Below are 21,440 nucleotides of genomic sequence, written 5' to 3' on the forward strand. Positions count from 1 at the left end.
GGGGAAAGGGGAAAAATTAGGTTTGAAAATAAAAATCAAAAAATCAAAAACTAAAATAAAAATAATATAATAAAAATTAAATAATACAGTGACCGATTTGGTAACTAATTTTTTGTAACCAAAAAATCAATCACTTTTTCGGTTACTAAATCATAAAAATATTTTTTGGTTATTGATTTTGTCACTAATAGTGACCAAATTTTCCAGTCACTGATTTTGGTCATTATTCACCAAATTTTTAGTAGTGTGTTAAGGATTTGCTGATCAAAAGTTATGGAGAAGAAATGGAAGGTGTGCATGAGGCTTTAGAACATATGATTGCCATAGAGAGTTTAACCTTAATTGAACTTCCATACCTTGAATCCTTGCGTGATTGCTTTGGAAACTTTTCCTTACTTCATGATTTGACCATCCACAACTGTTCCAAGTTGAGGTGTCTTCCACCCTGCCTAAGCCATAGTGTGGAATATTTGACCATTTCTAGTTCCACTAACCCATGGTTAGAGAAGGATGTGAGCAAGAAAAAAGGAGGTGAATGGCCAAAAATAGCTCACATTCCTTGTTTAGATCTTTCCAAGTAAAGGTGAATATTACAATTGGTTCTTACTAAGGTGCATTATGGATCATATTACAATTGTTTTTATCAATGGAATTAGAAAGTGGGTGATGAAGTGACACAAGTTCTGATATTCAATCCATTCCTGAGCACTATAACAAGTTTTCTTTCCACTATAACAATGCTTACAATGAAGTATGGTTATGAAAACGTCTATTGTTTACGTAAAAATGATAAATAGTTAATGAGGAAAATTTTCTTAAAAGAAACTTGTCATCTTAGTAAAAACTAACTTATGCATATTTGTATTCTTGAACAAGTTAAATAAGAGGGCTTCTAAAAGGTTGGGATTTCTAGGAATTTTGCAAATATGAGAAATACAAAAGATATATGAGATATGTTATATGGAGAAACTTGTCATTTTATTTTTGTATTCATATACTCTACATATACAGAAAAATACAACAGAATATCAAATACCAAATATTTACAATATCTCAATATTAATTTCTTAAATCTAAATAATAACTAATTTCTAAAGCAGAAAGATATCTTAACAATTGGTTTAAATAAAAAAAAAGATATTAAGTAAATATTCTCAACATTCCTCCCTACTTAATATATGTTTAATTGAATTTCAAATCTTCAAATTTGATTCTCCTTCTTTTGTGTTTGTAATTTTTACTTCTTTCTTTCTTCCATGGGATCACATCTTCTTTTAATTTGACATTTTTAATTTAATTTGATTCTCCTTTACCAATTTTGGGTTTCATGATAGTACATTGGACTTTTGATGAATGTCAAAATGTGAGCCTTCAAATAATTTCTTCAATTTGACATCAAACTTTTTCAAGAGATATTCATCTTCATTTTATTTTGATTCTTGGTTTATATTTTCTTTATTTGGAGCCAATTTCACCTTCACCAAATCCAAAGCAAATATTTTGTCTTTGATATGATCTTTGAATACTTCTAGAATGTTAGCATGTTTGACACACAATGTTTGTTTTCAAATGAGACCTTATAACTTTTCTCTAACATTTGAGCAACACTTAACAGAATTTGAGTAATCTTAAGAATATATATGACATTAAAAATTAATTTGACACCTAAATAAATTTTAATTTAAAATATTGTTCTTATACCTTTCACTACAAGTTCTTCACCATTTCCAAATCTTGCTTCAAAAATATTTGATTTGTTGAGCTCTTTAAAAAAATTTTGATCCTGAGTCATGTGATTTGTACACAACCACTATTTATAATAAAACCTTTTGTAGATATGATTATTGTAAAATATGATGTTGTAAGAAGTAATTTATCTTCTGATTTGTGCTTTACAATCTTGACATCTTATCTAGGATTTTGAAATTTTCATATATTTTCCACATGTCCCAATTAACCACATTTGTGGCATTTTACATATGGCCTCCACCAACACTTGTTGGGTTGGTGATTATTTTTCTTAAGAACTAGATGAAAAAACATGTGTGTTGTTGTATTTTTTTCCTTTGTTGTTCTTGACTATGAGAGCATGTATCCCTTATGTCCTAATAATTATGGATAGATCTTTTATGTTTTCTAATGAACAATAAATGTTTCATATTTCTCTGGCATCGTCACCGGAATTTGTTTGAGTATTCCTTAATTGTCTCAAACACTTTCATCCTTTGTAGCTCAAACTCCCTTATCAAGTTTAACTTTCATGCGTCAAATATTTTTTGTGAAACATCTACAAACAAGCATGATTTTGCCTTTGTCTTTCCCATCTCTTTTCTTTTACATTTTGATTTGTGCCATGGTGAAATTTTCGTAGAACATAGTTTTCACCATAAAGAATGGTATACCAATTTGGGAGAAATTTTCTTTCATTCTACAAGCTCTGTAGGAACAATGACTCTTGAGATCACAACTTATGGGTTTTCTCATAAGGGCATTTATTAGGAAGAGATTATCTATGTGACCAAGACATCAAGTTTATAAATTTTTTTCTTATATAATATTTAATTTTGTTATTTTCACCCTATATAAGATTTAGATTCACACATGTATTACAACATAAAAACTGAATATTAAAGTCCTTGTATCAAAAGGAGATTTGTTTTATACCTCTCTCTTCTCAATTTTCTTCAATCATAAGTAGGCTTCAATGAATTTTAACATATAATAAAGCTAGGATTGTATTATTTTCTTGTTGCAAGGTATTTGGTCTTCTATTTATATGCTTGACTTGGTCCCTCTGGGCATTTTGTCTACTGTGGTTGAATTCAATATTTTCGGTGTCTGTGAAAACAGATTCTATGCAAGTCTTATTTCTTTCAATGAAATTCAAAAAAATTTTGATAACTTTCTCTATAATGTTAGTTAGTTTGAACCCTTTTATCCTTCTTTTTCTTCTCATCATCTCTTCTTTTTCCTTATTGGTTATGCGACAATGACATCCACCATCGTCTCTGGTGATACTTTCAGCCACAACTACACAGTTCCTAATGAAAACCCATCCCTCATTTTTATTAACCCAGTCCTTGATGGCCCCAATTACCAAATATGGATGGTCTGCTTAAAATTAATAAGATTTTCAGATAGTATAAAAGATATCCATCCACCATCATTATTCTTAGCAAATACATCATTTTACAGGAAATTGTTCTGACTGTTTGAGTAGTTTAAATGTAATGAGATATATGGAGGAAAAACGAGTTCAAGGTTCTCATTAGTCTTTTTCTGGTACTGAATTAAAATAAAAAACAAAGCAAAGCAAACTTAATGAATATAGAAAAAGTCTCCATCACCTTCAACAAAGATTTTTCGAATTTTTATGGCATAAGGAATTTCAAGGATGAGTTAACTTTATCAACTAAACTGATTTCCAGAAAATCATGCTAAGACATACAGCAGACCAAAGTCTTTCAGCTCATCACAGTGTTTGAATCTCGTTACTTGAAATATTGGTAAAAAATATTAATTCTGTGAGTTGTCCTAGGCTCTATGAGTACAGAACACTCTTTCCTTTAACATTCTTTTTCATGAAAAAAACAACAAATGACAGATAACGGAAGGAAGAATTGAAAATCGAGAAACTCGTAGAATCACGGGGACAGATGAAATGTAACAAGGAGGTAACTAAGAAGCATTGATTATTAATTATAAATATAAAGGCTGAACAAACACAAGCAAATGGTGTCTAAGTAGAAAATACTGGAAATAGGTGGTGGTGGCAGCTATATCCCATTTCCAAATGGATAACAGAGAAAGAGTACATGCATGTGATTTATTTGGTAGTGAGATGCATGCACTGATGTTTGAATTTTGTCTCAGCAAATCTTGGTACAGAAGCATCGGCGGCGGAAGCCTCTGCAGTTGCCACCGGAGAAGCCTTCGTTCCTGCATACCAGAGCACAGTTATGGTCTCCGGTACATGCACCCTTGAACCCATGGCTCTGTGACTCGCACACTCTTCCCTCCGTCTGCACCACCACCTCTGCCACCACAAACACAACACATAGAACCTAGTTAAACAAGCGACATTATTATGTAATGAAAAAAGACAGAGAAGAGATTAATCTTACGGGAAGCAAAGACCAGAAGAAGGAGCAAGAAGAAAAAGCCACATGATTTCCTCATCTCTATGTTCACCAAGTTAACCTACTCTCTCTGGGGCAGTGTGTGTATGCAATAATTGTAATGGGTGAAGAAAGTGTCGTTATATAGTGAAGTGAAGAAGTTGGTGGGAAGAGCGCGTGCATGACGTGTGAGATAATGGTGTGGAAAGATTCAAAACCAGGCAGAATCAGTGGCTCAATGTTTGAGATTTGAAAAGAGAAGAGGCATGTTCACGTGAAAATTTCAGAGAGAAGTGTACCTATGTGCATGCCATTGTCTGAAATGTAAGAGCTTGTTTTGTCATTTTATCTGTGTTAATGAAAATGGGGTGGTGAAGGAGTAATGGCTATTTACTGAGGTGGGGGATTCACGATGTACAGTTTCACGTGACCTGCAACTCTGGGAGAAGAAACAGACAAAAACTAACAAAAACCAGATGCTGATGCCTTGCTAAATATTATTTATGTTATCTTAAACACCAATGGTAACAATAATGTAAAAATATATATATTTGTCAAACAAATAAAAAAGAAAATGATGTATGGTTAACATCGTTTTCCAACGTTGGATTCCTCTGATTCTTGCTGGTGTAGTTGTCCTGAAGCTAGAACTTGTGTATTATCAGAATGGCAGTGTAGGTTTCATTATTGTTATAGACAATTTAGAAAAAATGGGCCAACTTACCAGTGTGTGTTTTTTTCAGTAACTCTCAATCTTCACTTCATTGATTAGATTGGAAATCGAGTTCTAAAATTTCTGATCTTTTTATTATAATTAAATATTATGAAACATTTATTGAGAAATATATATGAACCGCTAAACTAAATTAATTAATATAAATTAAATAACTAATAGATATTTTATTGTTAATAAATTTATGAATTAAAAAAGTTAACCATTATTGAAAATTAAATTAGGAAAATGATTTTTTTCTTAAATATGAATGAAAAAAAAAATTTAAAAATGTGATAAATTTGATTAGTAATAAAGGCATTTAATACCCTTCTAAAAAATGTAAACGTTTATAATTAATCGAAAATGTTTTTAATGAAAATGAAGTGATATGAAGATTATGAATATTTAGTTTAAATTTATGAGTGTAAGGCCCACTTAATTATGCATCAATGTTTAAGGGTCTGCCCTAATCAGTTGGGCCTAAGGCTGGTCCATAGGGTACCCAAAATCCCTAAACCAATCTAACCCTCTCATTTTCTACTCACTTTGCAAAATCAGTCCCTTGTTCACTTTTATTTTCCCTCAACAGAGCTCTGTTAGGGTTTGGACCTCATTCATCTTCAAGCGAGCTCGACTCCATTTCCTTCTCATGTAAGTTGGTTCTTCATCCGTACCTTTTTTATTTCTAGCTCTATTGTTGTGATTCTAACTAGGGTTCACCTTGGTAACCCCGTTTTGAATCTGTCCCATTATTTCCAACTCTCGAATATGCTTTTGGAGTTGTTGTGTTCGTTGGCTTAGGTGTCGGAGTTTTTTGGCTAGCATTCTTCCACGTAAGGGAAGCTATGGTTTCGCGTTTTAATGTATATTGCTTGTTTTTCAACTTTGTTTCATGCTTTTGGTAATTGTATGGTGTTTAAAATGATATGAATATGTATTGTACATTGCTCTAGATGAATCTTTGTGTTGGCCTGCATGAACAGTGGAGGAAATCTGATATTCTCACCCAAGCAAGTGGGTCTCGCCTCAGCGAGAGTATCAGAAACCCTCTTAGGTGCTTGCGCGAGCTGTCGCTCAAGCGACGAGCTCCAGTTTTGAGCGAGAAGCCATCTCGCTCAGGCAAAGTCTCGCCTAAGCAAGAAAATGCGAAAGCACCACTATTCCACTTTTCGAGCTCTCGCCTAGGCGATAGGAGCTCGCCTAAGCGAGAGAATTCTCTCGCCTGAGCGAGGCCTTATAGCCTGAGCGAGAACTAGGCGAGAACGTGCTCAGGTGTTGTTTTCTCCTCTGTTCTTGGTTGATGGTCGCATGCTTGATTAGATTATTATGTTGAAGCTTTGAATTGAGTGATTATGCATGTATTTAAATAGTTCATGAGCTGGAATTGATGAGTTTGGTATGATATTTCGTATGGAACATGATTGGATGGTTGGTTATATATATTGACATGAGATTGGTATGTATGATAATTTTATGTTGGTTGGTGAGACATGATTTTGGTATGGTTTAGGACGTAATTCCATGAATCTCTAGGTGAGATCTCATGGTGGTGCCTCATGGTCAGGACGTAATTTCATGAACCCTTTTTGGTGGGAGCTCATGGTGGTGCCTCATGGTTAGGACGTAATTCCACAAAGGTTTCATGGTGGTGCCTCATTATATAATTTAGTAAGGATTCAAGTAAGGATTGCATCCTGAAACTCTAAAGAGTCAATGAGTCTCACATAGAGCGTACTGACTCAAGTGGTGAGAGTAGCAGGAGGCCCTAGTCTTTGGCAGGATAATGGCCTTAGATGTTTGAAGGCTAACCTTGTGCGTGATAGGATGAAGCCCTTTGGCAATGGCTCTGCAGAGCAGTAGAGGCCACCACAAGTGCAAGCATCGAGTGAATCCGACTAATTATATGTATCTGGATAATTGAGTATTAGAATCTTGCTTGTTGGTCATCACATGCTTGGTTGTTTTATGTATCTTTGTCTTTTAAATTGTATGCAATTGTATGGTAAAACTTTTTTCACTCTAGCCTACCCTTTCTGTTTGTTTGTGTGTCTTGTGTGCAGTCTTCTCCTTTTGTGATGATCATCAATTTATTGATGTGAGCAGATGTGGGAACTCCTCATGGTCCTCAGGGTGATGGAAACTCTACTACGTAGCTTGTCTTGGGTTGGATCCCCTTGCTCCAAGTTCCTTTTTTAGGCACTATGGCCTATGTACTACCTTGCTCCTTGAGCATGTATTCTGAATACTGTTAAACTCTTATCTCGTTTTGTTAATGGTATCGTGGTGTGCCTTCGTTTTCTTCTAAGTATTATGGACAATTGTAGGGAGTGACATTTCTACTCCATGACAATGCCCTTTTATATTATTCTGTGTGATGTTTCATTTAATTACGTTTATTTATTAAATGGGACGTTACAATGAGTATTATTAAAAATGATGTAAAATATAATTAAGAAGAAAAATAATTATTAATTGTTTTAAATTATGTTAAGATAAAATTAATAAAAGTATTTAAAATGTTAAAATTTTATTTTAAAATATGAGAATTAAAATGATTTAAATTATTACGTGATGAATTACAAACTTGTTTATAATTTAGATATGCTTACATTTTCTAATATTAATATCATTCATTTAAATATGTAGTGATTTAAATATCTTATGGTGTGAGAGATGGCAAATAAACCTGCCTCTGTAGGTATTGTCCAAACACATCTATGTTTTGATGGGGAATCCACGCATTAACTGGGTATGGGTATGGGGAATCTCTGACTTTTTCAATTAGGTATGGGGATGTACATATCCTCGCCATAATACTCGTCCCTATTTAAATTATTAAAATATTCACAATTAATTAAGTAACTTTCTCTTTCTCTCTCTCACTATATATATATATATATATATATATATATATACTTTCTATTTTTTATTTCTTCTAATTATTTGCTTTGTCATGAAACGCATTCACATTTCTATTATATTTTTCATCTTATCATAACCTTTATGTAATTATGTTAAAATTATGTATGTCAATTAAAAAAATTATGTCTCACATTTGAATATTTCAATTATTTTTTAATATTTTATTTTTTATATATTTTTCTTTCATATGAGAATGTTTAATACTCCCAATTAGTGACGAAACTTGAACAAAAATTTTAGGGGGGCCAAATTATATTTATTATATATAAATTATTTTTTCTAATTAAAAAAGGTTTTCATTTCCTCAAATTATTTTCTCTATTCAAAACAAGCACTCATATAAAATTCAACAAATATGATAACAATTGTAACATCTCGTCCATATATTACGGTTTTAAATAAAATAAAATAGAAATAATACGTCAGCGTCATTTATTAAATTTCATTTCCCAAAACATAGGAAATTTAAAACTTCATTACATAGTCAAATAAACTAAATCCAAATCATAAACTAGATTAAATCATAAGTATCGCAAATATGAGTGGCAGGGTGGTGGGACCACGAAATTAGGTCTGAATGCATGCAACCAGCCGCACACTTCTCCTTCTACATTCTTTCCAACCTCCATTTTTTATGTTTTAAGCTTTGGAAGGTCACCCATGGAGGCACAAGCTAATTTTTCACGTTTTCCATTCGTTTTTCACGTTTTATGAGTCTTGGACAGCACATTGAACTTGTATTAACGTTTTCTACTGTACGGGCAACATTTATATTGAAGTATTCTCATTTTTTGTTGTTGTTTTTGTTGTTGCCCCTTTCTTTCCTTGCACTTTTTCGATTCATGCACCAATTTAGGTTTTCTGCATCAATTTGCACTCATTTGGATGGTTGAATCAAAATTTATGTTGAAGCCTAATTCGGATTCCATGAGGAACTAATTTTAGGTGTTGATTCTTTGCAGATAATGGATTGAAACCTTGAGATTAGTGTTTTGTTCGGTGGAGTTATCTTAATCTCTCAAATCTGAATTTGCGTTTGGGTTTAAATGAAGAAACCATTCTGTTTTTGCTTAATTTGCAAAGTGGAATCATTGTGTGTTCATGCTTAGTGAACTATAGCAGATTCATGGATGTGTGCTTTGCTTAATTGCACTTGAGTTCGAGTTAATTTGCGCTTAGTAGTTAATTCGGGTTCCATGAGAGTTAATATAACCATTTTGAGTTGTGATCCGTGATTGGTGGATGTTCATTTGAAGCAAGGAATCAACGCTGCTTTTACATTGATTTTAGACGTCTGCATTTAAGTTTTCAATTGTGTGTTGCATCCGTAAATCTGCCAAACTCCCCCTGTGTTGTATTGTTGTGTTCGTCTGGAAATTGAAGCTTTGAACAAGAACATTGGTCGTTGGGAGACGACTTGGTTCACTTTCATATACTGCATTTTATCTGTTTTAATTTGGTGGGGTACAGCCTCTATCTCACATGTTATGGACCACCTGTCAAAATTTCACCTAAAGCGGACAATTAATGAACCCGGAAATGCAGTTCTACGAAAATTGCGCGAACTAGAAAAACGGTGGCGCCTAGCGCTCAGAAGTGAGGAAGGTGGTGCCTAGCGCTCAGAAGTGAGGAAGGGGGCGCCCGGCGGGACTAAACTATTGTCTGACGGTTCCTGTTGCGCAAAAAGTACGAAAAGCAACGTTTTTCGTGAACAGAACACCACACGCGTCGCCTAGCGGAAGTTCTTCACCACCAAGCAATTTTTTAACACTAACCCAGAAAGTGAGTTGTTTTAACATGAGTCGCATGGCGGCAATTCATGCACCGTCAGGCGGTGCATACAGTTCTGGAAAAATCCCAGATTGTTCTGCATCTACTTAAACCCTAAAACCCCAAATCAACAATTCTAGCATTCGTCTTGACATAATTATATTGTTCACTCATCATATTTATTCAATTCGGACTATTTTTATATAATTATCACGTATAGAATTTAGTCTCACCCTCACAAAATCCCAAAAGGCGTCCCGAACAGTCACAAAATGCAATTTCCACTACTGCAGCGTCTATCGCCTGGCGGCAAGTATGCGCCGCCAGGCGGCACATCAAATTCTAGGCAAACCCCAGATTTTTCCCGCACCCGTGATGAACTATAAACCCCCAAATCTCGTCCCAGTCAATCAAGCGCATAAATTACAAACAAATTGATTTCTTTCATACCTATGCATTCAATAATTCCATAAATCTCAACTTCGTTATCATTAATTTCAAAGAATCAAATTAACAATTTGACCCCAATCCCAACACGACCTCCCTTCACTTTAATGCTTCCCAATCAATCACTTGAATTCATATAAACATAGTGATAATCATCGATTTCATAAGTTTATACATTCAAATCATGCACAAGAACCTTGCTCAATATCCAACCATCACAAAACCCATAAAGAATCGTTGAACAAGAACACAAGGCTTTGCGTTGCCTGGCGGAGTCACCCTTGCCGCCAGGCGGTTTCTGGAAAATTTCTGGAAACTCGACCAGTGGAAAAATTAACGCAGAAATAGGCACCCAATCATACATCATACAATGTAAAATCATACAATTTCATATAGACAAATAAAGCAGCTCCCCTAACCTGGATTCCTTAGCTTAAAACTTGAATAGCCCTTGGTTCTCCCTTGCTTCCAATAGCCTTCCTTAGTTCTCCTCAATTCAGCCTCAATGCTCTACTCAATACACTCACCTCACTCTGATTTTCGTATTCCTTTACCTATCCAACAAGACCAGCCACAAAACCTCTCTCTTTCCCCCTTAATTGGCCACTAATTAGTGTCTTAATGTGGGTTTAATGATGCAAAACGAAAATACAATTAAACTAAGGTTAATGTCATTCAATTTGTTGTCTTATGATGGTTTTCCAGCCCTCCCTTGGCTGCTAGGGTTTCCTTGCCCTTTCACCTTCATACCAAAGGAAATTTTGGCAAAAAAATAAAGTTTGGTTTGGGTTCACTAAGGCTCAAACCCATACCATGCCAAATGTCAAATAATTGCACAACTATTCAATCAATTCATGTTTCGTGATAATTTATATAATTCTATGATTATATTATCACTCCTCATGATTCAACATATTATCAAAAAAATTAATAATTAAATAACACACAATTAGCATACATTGGACTTGAACCCAAGTCCCTTTAGTTAACCATTTGAGCAAGTATTTCTTTCACATCACATTAATCAATTTTAATGCCATAAAGGCTCTCACTACCCGCATTTATTAATTAATTATTTTTTAATTAATTAAATTCCACGAGTCTTACAATATAATATATATAAAAGTGTAACATAAATTTTATCATCAACAATAATATATTCAAAAAGACAAAAGTTACATTTAATTAAATGCTCCTCTACGCTCTTTCAATGATTTAAAATCTTCAATAACTGAATCAAAAATGAAGCTTGTTGCAATATCTCTCTCAATATATATTATCATAGTGTTTGCTAAAAATCCAGTCTTCATCTTATTTCTCTACCTGTTATTGATTATTTTCATTGCAGAAAAGATCTTTTAGTTGTAGCGGTAGATCTTTGTAGCTGTAGTAATTTTTGTTTAAGTTCCGCCACCAATGACGTAGATGCATTTCTTTCATCTTCATCATAAGTCTTCCTCTTGAAAAAAGAATCAATTCTTTTACTCTTTACCATAATGTTTCTAATATAAATTTTTCAACTCTCTAAGAAAAGATAAAATTATGACTACCCCAAATTAAATTTTAAAACTAAGACTCAATATTTTAAGAAAACTAATAACTTCTAAATGATTAGCTTCTCTTACCTTAGTGTAGATTCATAATCTTGCTCTTACCTTACACAACTTCAAAGCCTAAAATAACTCTATCTACACAAAGAAGAGTTTGATCAACAATTAAAACATCATTTTATGATCTCTAATAGATAGATATATGCCTAGAGTGTAGAAAAGTCACATACAAAAGAAAAACATATTGCTTAAAAAAAGTTAAAAAATAAACTTACTCAAAAGAAGAAATTATTCGGTCTAAAATGATCCTTAACTCCTCAATTTTTCTGTGGTGCAATTTGATTTTAGAAATAATAAGAAATTGATGGTGAAAATTGATATAGAAATAAGAGGAGAGAAAGAGATGGAAGCACGACAAAGAGAGAAATCAAATAAAAAGTAGAAGAAATTATATAAAACGTGATTTTTAAATTATAAAAAATTCTTTTAAACTAAATTAATATAATTAAAATAATAATATATAAATATATTTTTTAAAATATATAAAAAATAAAATAAAATAAAGCGTGGGTCCCCTTGTCAATACAATGGTCCACCCCTACTCTCAATTTAAGTATTTAATAGCACAAACTTTTCACTTACTAGTTAATGTATAAAAAAAAAATTCCTTACTTATTATTAATTTTTGTTTCATTTGAAGAACTTTTTTGTTTTGCTAAAACAATTTTTGTTATTTCTCAACCATTAGGTATATATGTTGATATTTAAAATGTTTTCTTAGATCTCTAAGGTATTTTTTATATTATCATACCCTTAATTATACATTTATTTTCCTTTATGCGATTTCTTTCAATAGTCTCTCAAATTGTTTCTAAACATTTATTAATTTTTTAATATTTTTATTTGTTGTTTACTATTTTGATATATTTTATCTAATTATTTTTTATTTTTAACTCATTATCAATCATACTGTAATTTTTTTCACCATAATTGTATAAATAAATTTTATTTACTACAATATAAAAATTTAATGTAATTGCCATGAATATTTTCTTATCACCATCCAACATATATTGGAGCTCAAAAGATACAAGATCTATGTTAAAATTTTATTATTATGTTTATTATTTATTCGTTGCATCATTTTGATCAAGTGATGTATTATAACTTTTATTAGTGTATAAAAAAGAGATTCATTATAATTTAAAAAATTGAAGTAAACAAACATTTAAAATATATTTTAATTTGAATATTTGTTTTCCATTTATATTTTTTTAAAAATACTTTTAAATTTTATCAACTAGGTTTCATTAATGTTTGCAAATTTAATAAATGTTTTGGTTCTCATGAAATTTTATTTGGTATTTTAATCTAAAATGTAAAAAATTATAATTTATTTCAAAGTATTTGATATCGAAGAAACAATCATCCTCCTAATATTGAATATTTCATAATATTATGTTTCATTTACCGTAATTTTTTATTATTTTATGAAAGTTAATTAAAATTAATATTGAAGTAGTAAGAAAACGGGTACGAGTACGGGTATGAGATTATACTTGTTACTCGGTAAGAATGAGGATGAGACAAAAGTTTGATACCCGTTAAGTTTTGGTATGGGGATAACGAAACTCGTCCTGCCTCACCTCGTTGCCATCCCTTGGTGTGACATGGGTACAAAGATTTCTTTTAAGAAAAAATCATGTATTATTCATCGCACATTTAATGGTAGCTAAGGTGAGAAGAATGTTGTCGTGTTTATCTTGTAGTTCTGTAATAACATCTATTTATATTAGTTATATAAGAAGAATCAAAACAAAGGTAATATTTATTGATAATACCTTCTGTCATCTTACTATGCTAGATCATCAATGATTGTATTTAAGTTGCTATATTAGATGACTTTTTTCACTAGTTACTTAAAGACGTAATGTTATTCTATTATAGTATTAGTAATGTTGTTACATGTCTATATATAATATAATCTTATTAACATACGCAAATTTAAGAAATTGAATTTATAGCACGTAATTTATATTTAATAGCAAAATAATTCACATAAAAAAACGCAGCAACATTTTTTTAAATAAAGGAAAACGATTTATATTGAATTCTTTATTGATCAACATAAATGAGATAATTTATATTGAACTCTAGTGTCTAACGTAAATTATCAATTTTACATCAGACATTGTAAGTGTAATACCATAGGTGGATATTACTTGGTAAAACATGATTCAATTAAAATAAGAATAAGATTTAAATATCTTATACCATTTCCAAATACAGAAAAATAAAAATTGTGGATAAAATAAAGTTACTTCATAAATACTTTATTACAAGTTCAAAATCCAAAGCCAACCAGAAAATAAAAATTACAAAGTTCCAAAGCATATGTCTTTCATAAAATTTTGCCATAGCTAGCCATCGCTCTGTCTCTACGCATCGCCATTGTAACATCATAGGTGGATATTACTTTATAAAGCAAAATTTATAAGTAAAATAAAATTCCATATGTCATATCATTCCTAAGCGCGGGAAAATTTAAAACTTTAATAGTGGTAACATAACAATACTTCATAAATACTTTATTACAATCCATAATCCAAAGCCCAAATAAAAGGAAATTCCAAGATAACCAAGAACAATTTCTAAAATAAAATCTCGATAGTTATCCCTGCTCCATCTCTACGCATCGCCATCCTCGCCTAGAATCACATATGCTCCTGTGTGACAAGTCACACGATCATCGCCAAACACAAACAAAAAGGGTGAGCTTAAAAGGAATAAACAAGCATAAATAATAATATAAACACCTCACCCAAAATGACTTAACCAATTTCCCATCTATAAAAACCTTTACACTAGGAGGTACCTACACAACCCTAGTCTCATAACCTATATGAGATTAGCACATACTCAATCATGATCTTAAGGATTTCATATGCTTCCACAAACCTACCCGCTCAAGGTCCAATTCTACGAACCTCCCCGTTCGTAGTCTAACCTCTACGAACCTCCCAATCGTAGTCCAACACACGTGAACACATCTAGTTATCAACCTCCCTACTCATAACACCCTCGAGTGTGAGCATGAAACATACAAACCTCCCCACTCGTATCCCCACACAAGATTACATCCAATACGAACCTCCTTGTCCATATTAATCACGTGTTTCCAACTCCATTACGAACTTTCTCGCTCGTAATCCATGCAAGCATATCCCAAACCAAAAACCCTCATAACGAGCCATGCAAAACACGCCACAATGCAAAATGCCATCGAATTATCGCATGGCGCAGCCTAAGCGCCCCAGATGAAGTGGCAATGGAGACCATCTGGTGGTCCCAACACATTGTAGAGCACATTTCAGTAAGGGCTTCCCTGGGTAACCCATCTCCTGACATTCCAATCTGCATCGTCAAGCGCTACACCAATAGCATAACAACTTCTGGTTTTTGCACCCCAAAGCAAGTTTTGGAAAACCAATAATACAGGCACTCATCCAGAATACAGAACGCACGTCTATATACACTAGTGTGACTCAATATAGAACTTCCTACCTCTTTTACATCAATCCTAGCTACATTCTCAAGTATTCACCAATTTAAGCCATGCTACAAGTGACTTAGACAAGGAATACAACATGCTCATAAGAAACTTTCAAAAGAACAAAAACATAAACTACTACTGCCTACAACTCATGCAAGATCACATCTTACCTCAAACAACACCTAACACATTCCATCTATTCCCATCCCATCGCGCAACACCAACCCAAAATGCACACCTTGTTGCGCTCCACGCATCGGCAGTACCTACTTGTCGTCAAGTGGTGCATCAGAGTTCTTGGATAGAACTCAGAATTTTGCATCTGTGAAAAAAATCCACAACAACTCGACCCAGTCAATCAATTGTATGAAACAACATAAATTCATGTTCCCAACAATCATACATGTCCAATTTAACACATACCAATACAAAATTACAACCATTTTTTGTGGCTTCTCAAAAGCTAATAGGGTTTCTAGGTCTCTATTTAGTGCTTGCCATCATTCGAACCCTCATCCATCCAATTATCAAGCATATGTACAAGCACCAAGCCAATACATGTTTCATGACATTTCATGCACATATTTGATTATGAGACCACATTAAACAATCATGCATACATGCAAAATAAAATAAATAATAAAAACATCACACTCATGGCATAACAAGATTCGAATGCAAGACCCTTCAACACCACCCCCACACAGTCAACCACTTGAGCTACCGTTGCTCCTTTGCTATGACTTGACAAACTAATTCTCTTAGAGGTACTTCCAATCCACAATTATTGCTAATTAAATATTTATTGCTAATTAAATATTTATTAATTATTTAAATTTTCCAGGTCTTACAGTAACGTCCAACGTAAATTTCTTTTTAATTATCACATCTAAATTCACTTTCTCATTTCTAACTACTTGAAAACATGTCGAAAATGGTTCTGGTTTGGAGATTCATTTTTTACCAAGTCTTCTTCTTTTGTGGTGTGTTTCTCATGGGAAATTTTTTTATCCAATATGTTTCTTTGTTGAGGTTTGTTTTCAAAACATTGTATTTTCCTTTATAGCCATGTCTATTTTTTGGGAAACTCAGACATGACTTTACATGAATGTCATTGTGTTTGTCATTATAAGAATATGTTGTAGCGGTAAAAACAATTTGCACCTTTTGGACTTTCATGACATTTAAGGGTATTGAAGTCGATGATGAACTGAAAATTATATATTTCAGTCTTTCTTCGACTTCAATGCTTGTACATCTCAATCTCCTTCCTACATTGCCCAACCTCTGTCTCAAGTTTGGCTTCTTTGTTCACTAACTTGTTTTCTACTTTATCAAAATCTTTCATTTGATATGCAACACGCACAAATAAAGCAAGCTAAGGAATGCAAATTTCATTGTAGCTTTTTTTATTGGTCGCAGACTTTTTTACATTAGACCTGCTATACTCCGACGTAAATTTACGTCACATTTTTTCCGTGCGACCTAAATTTACCTCTCTTGAATACCAGATGTAAAATTCATTTGCTATGTTAGTTGTACTTTATATTTCACTCTTTCTTGTTTGAATGTGCGATCTCTATAAATTTCCTATAAATCATGACATGTTGATCATATATGTGCTAACCAAGAATATATCATTATTTCTCATTACATCGCGTGCTTTAGTTGTTTTTACATGTTTCTATTTTCAAAGTAATAGATTATCTAATACTCTTACACATTTTTGTATGTCAACTTCTTAATTTGATACCAACAAACTAGTTTCAAAAATTCAAATTTTATTTGTTCCACATCCTTTGGTAATTGATATTTGATTAAGATCAATCTCCTTTGTTTGTTTCTTTTTGTCATGAAGAAACTAATTACAAAGACGTTCAAGAAAATGACAAACACGGTCATAATTGAGAAGTTTAAATGAAATAATAACTTCAATGTGGATTAAGATCCATGCCTTGTTGATAGAACATTGACTTTGGATGCCCTTATCTAGTATGATTGCACACTTATAAATGCCAATTATGAGAATTGATGAGGAAAATAATCATTCCCTAATTCCTTTGTCTCAAATGAATATTCTTTAGAAGTTGGTGAGTGAAGGAATTGTTGGTGCAAGTTGGCTCTAGAAGAGGGGGGGGGGGGGTTAGGGTGAATAAAGCATGTAGACATTTTATCTATTTTGCACAGATGTAAAATAATCAAAGTAAGTGTATAAAGTAGACATTGCACACACAAGACCTATATTGGTTCACCTAGCACATTGAGGCTATGTCCAGTCTCTTAAGCAACTTCCTTAAGATATTTCACTAATCAAAATACTTTATTAGAACAAATATCACCTCTCCAGGTTACAACGACTATCAACCTCTCCAGGTATCACACGTATAAACTTCTCCAAGTATCACGACTATAAAGCTCTTCAGGTATTCTTCTAAATCTGCCCCTAAGATCGAGAACTCTCAAATGAAATAACAATAACAATGCTCAAACTAAGATAGCACAATCAAAGCTCATAGGTATACCTCATAATGTGAAGGATTTTACAATGGTTAATCACACAATCCAATATTTCTCACAACTAATAGGATTTAACTCTATAATCTCAATGTGTAAATCTCCAACTTGTTATTTTGTCTCTGTTCAACCATTCAGCATCCCTTTTTCTTCATCTAGGTCTTGGTATTCATAATCACATTGTAGAATACTATTGTTGATGTGTTTCCATCTTTGAATATTTTCTCTTTACTTTAATAGCTTCATCTATTAGGAAAGTCTTGATAATCATTGTCGCAACCGGAATCGCGACGGGAAGGCGAACCGAAAAAATAAAACGGGTTTAAAAAGAGATTTGGAGTCGCCACCATAGTTATTTTTGGAAAACTATGGAAAACCATAAAAATAAAACAAGTCTACGAAAAACCAGATTTCAGATCCGGGAGTCGGTTACACGTAGGGAAGGTGTTAGCACCCTACAGCGCCCGCCCGAGGGAGGTACCTTTAATTAAAAATGCAGAGTCGATGTGGTTTTCAAAATGTTATTTTTTTTCCCCAAAAATAATAAGACAAAAATGCTAAAAGAAACAAAATATATTTTTTTAAATTTTTTGGGCCCGACAAGGATTGACCTTGGTCCTACGTATTCTCATTAAAGATGAGAAATCAGGGTTATGTAGTTCTTTAAAAGATATTTGAAAAACAAATGAGAAAAAGATTTGATTTTTTTTAGAGGTGAACCTGACAAGGACTCGCCTTGCTCCTACGTATCTCACGGTGGAGAATCAAGGATCACATAGTTCTATTCAAGGACTTTTTGTTTGAAAATGGTGATGTTTTTTTTATATTTTGAAAATTTTATATTTTTTTGTATTTTTTGAATTACTTGAAAATACTTGTCACACGACGCGGGCGGTCGGACAGACACTAAAAGGGAAAGAAAATATTTTTGGTATTTTTGAAAATGAGTGTCACACGGTGCGAGCGACCGGACAGACACAATAAAGTGAAAGAGAATATTTTTCATTTTTTAGATTTTTTCTATTTTTTTTGTAATTTTTAATAATTTTCAAATATTTGGTTTTTTAGGAATAAAAAAAATAAAATAAAAATAACGAAAATAAATAAATAATAAAAAAACAAAATAAAAATAAATAAATAAATAAATAAAAAGAAACAATTTAATTAAGAAGGGTGAAAGTGGAAAACAAAAATATGGGGGTACATGAGTAGTTAGTGGGGGTGCACAAAATAAATACAAGGGGCCAAATACAATAGACAAAGATACGGGGGTGCAGGATTATCACATATGGGAGGTCTACGAAGTAAATGAGGTGTTTGTATTAAAAGATGGGGTGTGGCAAGTAAAATATAAAACAAGCCCAAAATAGGAATGAAAAGTGTGTGCAGGGGTGCGAGATTAGCAATTGTGAAGGTGCACGAGGAAGTGAATAATGCAGCGACAGCCCAACAACCAAAAAACAAGGCGGGAGTGCAGGATCGTAAAAAATGGAGGTGCACGAAGAAAATAATGGCCAAACTCAATGTATATGGTGAGAAAATTAAAAGGGTGAAGAGGCCCAAATGTAACTCTTTTCTACTGCAAAACAGACCACAAGGGTTTCTTTTTCACCTTCAACGCAGACTCTCTAAAGTGAAACCATGGCAGCTTCCTCCTCCACCATCTCACGCAAACGGCTTCCATGGAGTTCCTGCAGCAGGTCCCCGTGACTTCAGCGGCATATGCTACCACCGCGCGTCCAACGGCCGGCGTGAGACGCCACCGTCGTCGCCGGCGACAACTCGTCTTCGAAATGCACGAGACAGGGGCATCTTCTTCCTCGCGTAACCACATGACAACACCAATCCCCTTCGCGGCTGCGCGGCCCTGCCCGTCGGAGACTACCGTCAGCGATTCCAGCCGCCGTGCCAGCCACCGAGACTGTTTTTCGTTTCGATTTGTGCTTGGGTGTGACTGATTGGGAAACAGATCCGTATTTGGGTGTGAATGGAGATTCTCGGTTTTTTATTTTGGTTTTTATGCAGATGCGAGATGAAGATGGTGATGGGTTATTTCCGTGATGTTGGTTTGGTGTTCGTGTTGGGATAATGGAGTGGAGTGAAAATGAAAAGAAGATGGATTATGGTGGTGTAGTTGGAAGAATGTGGGAGAAGATGAAAGTAGGCATAATAACCGTGTGAATATGTTTTTTATGGTTTTTTATGTAGGTGCGAGATGAAAATGGTGAGCAAGAATGAACAAATCCGATTTATGAATGGAGTTTATGAATGAGTTTTCTGATCTTTCTTTTTTGTTGCAGGGAGAATGGAAACAACATTAAGTAACACGTTTAATTCATAAAACACATCTTCATGATGAATAATCCAACAGATAAACAATGATATAGGAACACAACATCAGTTCACGCCAACATCAATCATTTTCATACCTAAGTGCTCCAAAGTGTACCTTTAGTGGATCCTTTCTAATACCCCTGGCAGTTTCTTCTCAATGATGTTCCTTTTCTCGTCACCGATTTCTCTTGCTCTCTGAGTTCTAGTGCCTTCTTCCTGTGTAGTAAAAAAAATAGAATCCCTCCTATCATGAATCTTCTCCTTTTTATTATGTAACTATCTGCACCTTCCAATCTCGAAATTTGGGATAAGGCTGAGAGCATATGTTGCTTCCTGCTCCTTCAGCCATCATGACCATGTTACAGGTCATTCCCAATACAAAACCATGATAGCACAGCAAGCATGGGTCTGATAACAAAGAGACCTTACGTTACCTCTTTCTTTCCCTTTTTCCTTCTATGGATGGCAACGGGGCGGGTACGGGTTTCGCTATCCCATACCCATCCCCGTAAAAAAAATTCATCCCCATACTCAAACCCAACGGGTATTAAACTTTTGATCCATCCCCATCCCCACCGGGTAACGGGTATAATCTCGTACCCATACCCATTTTCGTACTACTTCAATATTAATTTTAATTAATTTTTATAAAAATAAAAATTTTATGATAAAGGAAACATAATATATCAAATATTCAATATTAGAATGATGATTGTTTCTTCCATATCAAATACTTTAAAATAAATTATAATTGTTTACATTTTATATAATAATACCAAATAAAATTTCATGAGAGCTAAAAAAATTATTAAATTTGCAAATATTAATGAAACATAATTGATAAAATTTAAAAATATTTTTTAAAAAATATAAAAGAAAAACAAATATTCAAATTAAAATATATTTTAAATGTTTGTTTACTTCAATCTTTTAAATTCTAATAAATCTTTTTTTATACACTAATAAAAGTTATAATACATCATTTGATCAAAATGATACAAAGAACATAATTGATATTTTAAATGTTTGTTTACTTCAATCTTTTAAATTCTAATAAATATCTTTTTTATACACTAATAAAAGTTATAATACATCATTTGATCAAAATGATACAAAGAACAAATAATAATCATAATAAAAGTTTAAAATAAATTATAATTGTTTACATTTTAAATTATAATACCAAATAAAGTTTCATGAGAACCAACACATTTATTAAATTTACAAATATTAATGAAACCTAGTTGATAATATTTAAAAATATTTTTTAAAAAGTATAAGTGAAAAACAAATACTCAAATTAAAATATATCTTAAATGTTTGTTTACTTCAATCTTTTAAATTCTAATGAATATATTTTTTATATACTAATAAAAGTTATAATACATCATTTGATCAAAATGATACAAAGAACAAATAATAATCATAATAAAAGTTTAAAATAAATTATAATTATTTACATTTTAGATTATAATACCAAATAAAATTTCATGAGAACCAACACATTTATTAAATTT

General features: G+C 32.8%; 1 protein-coding gene and 1 long non-coding RNA gene across 3 annotated transcripts; both read right to left on the reverse strand.

Moving 5' to 3' along the window:
* Positions 1 to 3,675: 3,675 nt before the first annotated feature.
* LOC114162778 (defensin-like protein 1) lies at positions 3,676 to 4,244 on the reverse strand. The gene is made up of 2 exons (XM_028046754.2): positions 4,125 to 4,244; positions 3,676 to 4,036 (listed from the first exon to the last, which is right to left on the reverse strand). Exons 1-2 carry the CDS (start codon positions 4,177 to 4,179, stop codon positions 3,870 to 3,872), a joined length of 222 nt encoding a protein of 73 aa, XP_027902555.1. The 5' UTR covers positions 4,180 to 4,244; the 3' UTR covers positions 3,676 to 3,869.
* A 9,716-nt stretch (positions 4,245 to 13,960) lies between these two features.
* LOC114164416 (uncharacterized) lies at positions 13,961 to 20,393 on the reverse strand. Of its 2 annotated transcripts, none has more exons than XR_014984539.1 (3): positions 20,039 to 20,393; positions 15,246 to 15,397; positions 13,961 to 14,248 (listed from the first exon to the last, which is right to left on the reverse strand). It is a non-coding gene; the product is annotated as an uncharacterized LOC114164416 (long non-coding RNA). The 2 variants fall into 2 exon arrangements; XR_003599540.2 differs by having other exon boundaries at positions 20,019 to 20,393.
* Positions 20,394 to 21,440: the final 1,047 nt, after the last annotated feature.

This window comes from Vigna unguiculata, chromosome 9 (genome assembly GCF_037176805.1).
Source record: "Vigna unguiculata cultivar grain cowpea cultivar isolate G323 ecotype 2 chromosome 9, ASM3717680v1, whole genome shotgun sequence".
In the NCBI taxonomy this organism is placed as follows: domain Eukaryota; kingdom Viridiplantae; phylum Streptophyta; class Magnoliopsida; order Fabales; family Fabaceae; genus Vigna; species Vigna unguiculata.